At 41.5% G+C, this 2,540-nt stretch overlaps 1 protein-coding gene across 1 annotated transcript in view; it reads right to left on the bottom strand.

Moving 5' to 3' along the window:
- Window positions 1-761: 761 nt before the first annotated feature.
- Window positions 762-2,540, bottom strand: part of LOC101859863 — an 11,939-nt gene continuing 10,160 nt past the window's right edge. Inside the window, exons 5-6 of the mRNA XM_013083376.2 lie at window positions 1,590-1,678; window positions 762-842 (exon numbers count right to left, since the gene is read on the bottom strand). Coding sequence (XP_012938830.1) covers window positions 762-842; window positions 1,590-1,678 — 170 coding nt within the window. The remainder of the gene's footprint in view (window positions 843-1,589; window positions 1,679-2,540) is intronic.

The raw sequence follows: 2,540 nt of genomic DNA, 5'->3' as shown, positions 1-2,540 counted from the left end.
AGAGAGAGCGAGAGCGAGAGAGAGAGAGAGGGAGAGAGAGAGAGCGAGAGAGAGAGAGAGAGAGAGAGAGAGAGAGAAAGAGAGAGATCTATAATTTATAATAATATGTAGACCTTTATTTTACATGGGTGTGGCCGAAAGACAGCAGTAAGAAGGAGCCAAGAGGTAGCAGTAGAAAGGCTGCAGCAAGAGCCAGGACCGCAGAGGAGGGGGCAAAGGGGAGGTGGGAGGGGGCATATTATATAAGTACCGAAGATAAGAGGTTGAGATTTAGTAAGAATTGTACGTCACTTGCAACACAATTAGGTCATATTGCTACAAGAGGGTAACAAACACAAAGACGGAGGAGGAGAGATAAGAGCGATAGATATTTGATAAGAAAAAAGGAGCAAACCACACCAGAGCACCCGCCAACCATCTACTAACTACACCATTGGCAGGTCGGCAGGTCATAGTGTCATCATACCGTCGCTTTCATTCAACATTGTAAGCTAAGTAGGCCTACATGAGTGTATCAAATATTTCGAGGGAAAAAAATGAAATTTTAATTATATTGTAGAGTTTAAAGAGACGAATCAATTGGTCTTATACCCAGTGCCCATAAGCACGATCGACTCAGTTCGGTTCGGTTCGGTTCGGTTCGGTTCGGTTCGGTTCGGTTTGGATGGTAGGCGGGCTAGCCAGATTGAGGGCGAAAAGCGACCATCTTGGCACAACTGAACAAAGCCGATGGTGACCTTGAAAAACAAACGTGTTTGTTTTCAAGGCCACGAGTCGGGCCATCGGTTTGTGTAAGAGAACCGATTCTCCGGTGAGCACTGAGTACTAGTCCCTTTCCACTTCTGATTAAAATAATAAAGGATTTAGACGAATAAACATTTTATATTATTATGATGTTCCTGAAATAATAAAACGTTTCTGTTTGTTTGTTTGATTGTTTGTTTGATTGTTTGTTGATTGTTGGGTTTTTGGTGGTTTTTTTGCTTCTCCTTTAAATGACGGCAAAAACAGAATTATACATCTATTATTTTAAAGAGAGGACGACGCCATAGTTATCTTCGAGCAGTATGAAATGGCCAACATTCAGCTGGGAAAGATTAGGACAGAAGAAACACGAAAAAAGTAAAAGGCATAGTTACAGACCAGTAAAAAATCAGCCAATCATGGAGGAAGCAATTTGGAGCAGGAAGAGATAAGTGGCCAAGACCCCAGTATCCATTCGGGAACGTCTCCGACGGAGATAGACCAATTAAAATGCCTTTTGCCTCTGGACCAAGTAAAAATAATCTGGGGGGTTACAGGGGGCATGCCTCCAAGTTTTAACTCATAATTTGACATTTTGCGGTTAGGCTTGAAATTTTCTTGAAACTAATTGATTTACGACAGTTCTGGTAGCTATATCGTGTGTGACCTGCAGCAAATAATACGCAGTTTGACTCAAAAAGCAGTGCATCTATGTGCATGAGTACGTTTCCGAATAGTTCCTGGGTGCTCGCCATAGAGACGTCTCCGAATATAATCTTCTGCCGCAACTGCCGGCTAAAACAGGGTCTCTGAGCTCGAGAAACATAATAATGTAGTTCACTTACGTTCCAGTAAAATGTGACATTTCTCCTTCCGCTTTTACACTTGGTTGACACGTAACTGCCAGCCGAGATGAGGGGTCCAACGGATGGAGCTGAAAATAGCAAGTTTGATAGCCTGAAATACCTTCTCACACAGAGCACTTACTGAGAACGGTTGGTTTCCTTCCTGCCTGTCAACACTCTCCTTCTGCATAATTATTGGCTTCCGAAAACAAGAAGAAGACTTAGGGCCCATACAACTTTTTAAAAAGCGTCAAAATTTTGATGAGAAATGTTTATACAAAATTTTTATACACTATTGCCCACACACGTTTCATTGCTCTTCATCAAAATTCAGTATTGTCAAAATCTTCGACATGTAAAGAAAGGGAAATCGAGAGATTCTTTTCCTCTTCACATACATTCTGATTTACAGAAAAAAGTGGGGGAAAAGAAAACTCGGTTTGATTTATATGAGAAAGAAAGGTCACAAAAGTGAGAAAGAGGGAAAGAAAGGAGAGAGAGGGACGAAGGGGACGCGATTGAGTGGGACCAGAGGTGAGCTGGAGAAGAGAAGGAAAGAGATTAAGGAAAGAGTAAGGGAAGATACAGAGAGAAAGAGAGAGAAAGAGATGGAGAAAGACAGTGTAAGAGAGAAGCAGAAACGATCCTGTCTCCTCGGCGGTCACTTGCGAAACATTAAAGTTTGATCCAAATTTTAACAGGAGTCCACACACGACTAAAAAATTTGTCGACTCGTCAAACAATGTCAAACGGGTTTGTCCGTCAAAATTTGAATTCAAATCTTTTCTCTTTTTTTTACCTATAAACGCCCTAAACAATTTTGATACAAAATGTTTCGCTTTTTTACCGTATGGGCCCCTTTACAAATCTGTAAAACCACTCACGGCACAGTGGTGAATTAAAACTCTCTCTCTCTCTCTCTCTCTCTCTCTCTCTCTCTCTCTCTCTCTC

This window comes from Aplysia californica, unplaced genomic scaffold (genome assembly GCF_000002075.1).
Source record: "Aplysia californica isolate F4 #8 unplaced genomic scaffold, AplCal3.0 scaffold00228, whole genome shotgun sequence".
In the NCBI taxonomy this organism is placed as follows: Eukaryota; Metazoa; Mollusca; class Gastropoda; order Aplysiida; family Aplysiidae; genus Aplysia; species Aplysia californica.
The sequence above is the reverse complement of the archived record's forward strand: the minus strand, read 5'-3'. Positions and strand labels throughout refer to the sequence as shown.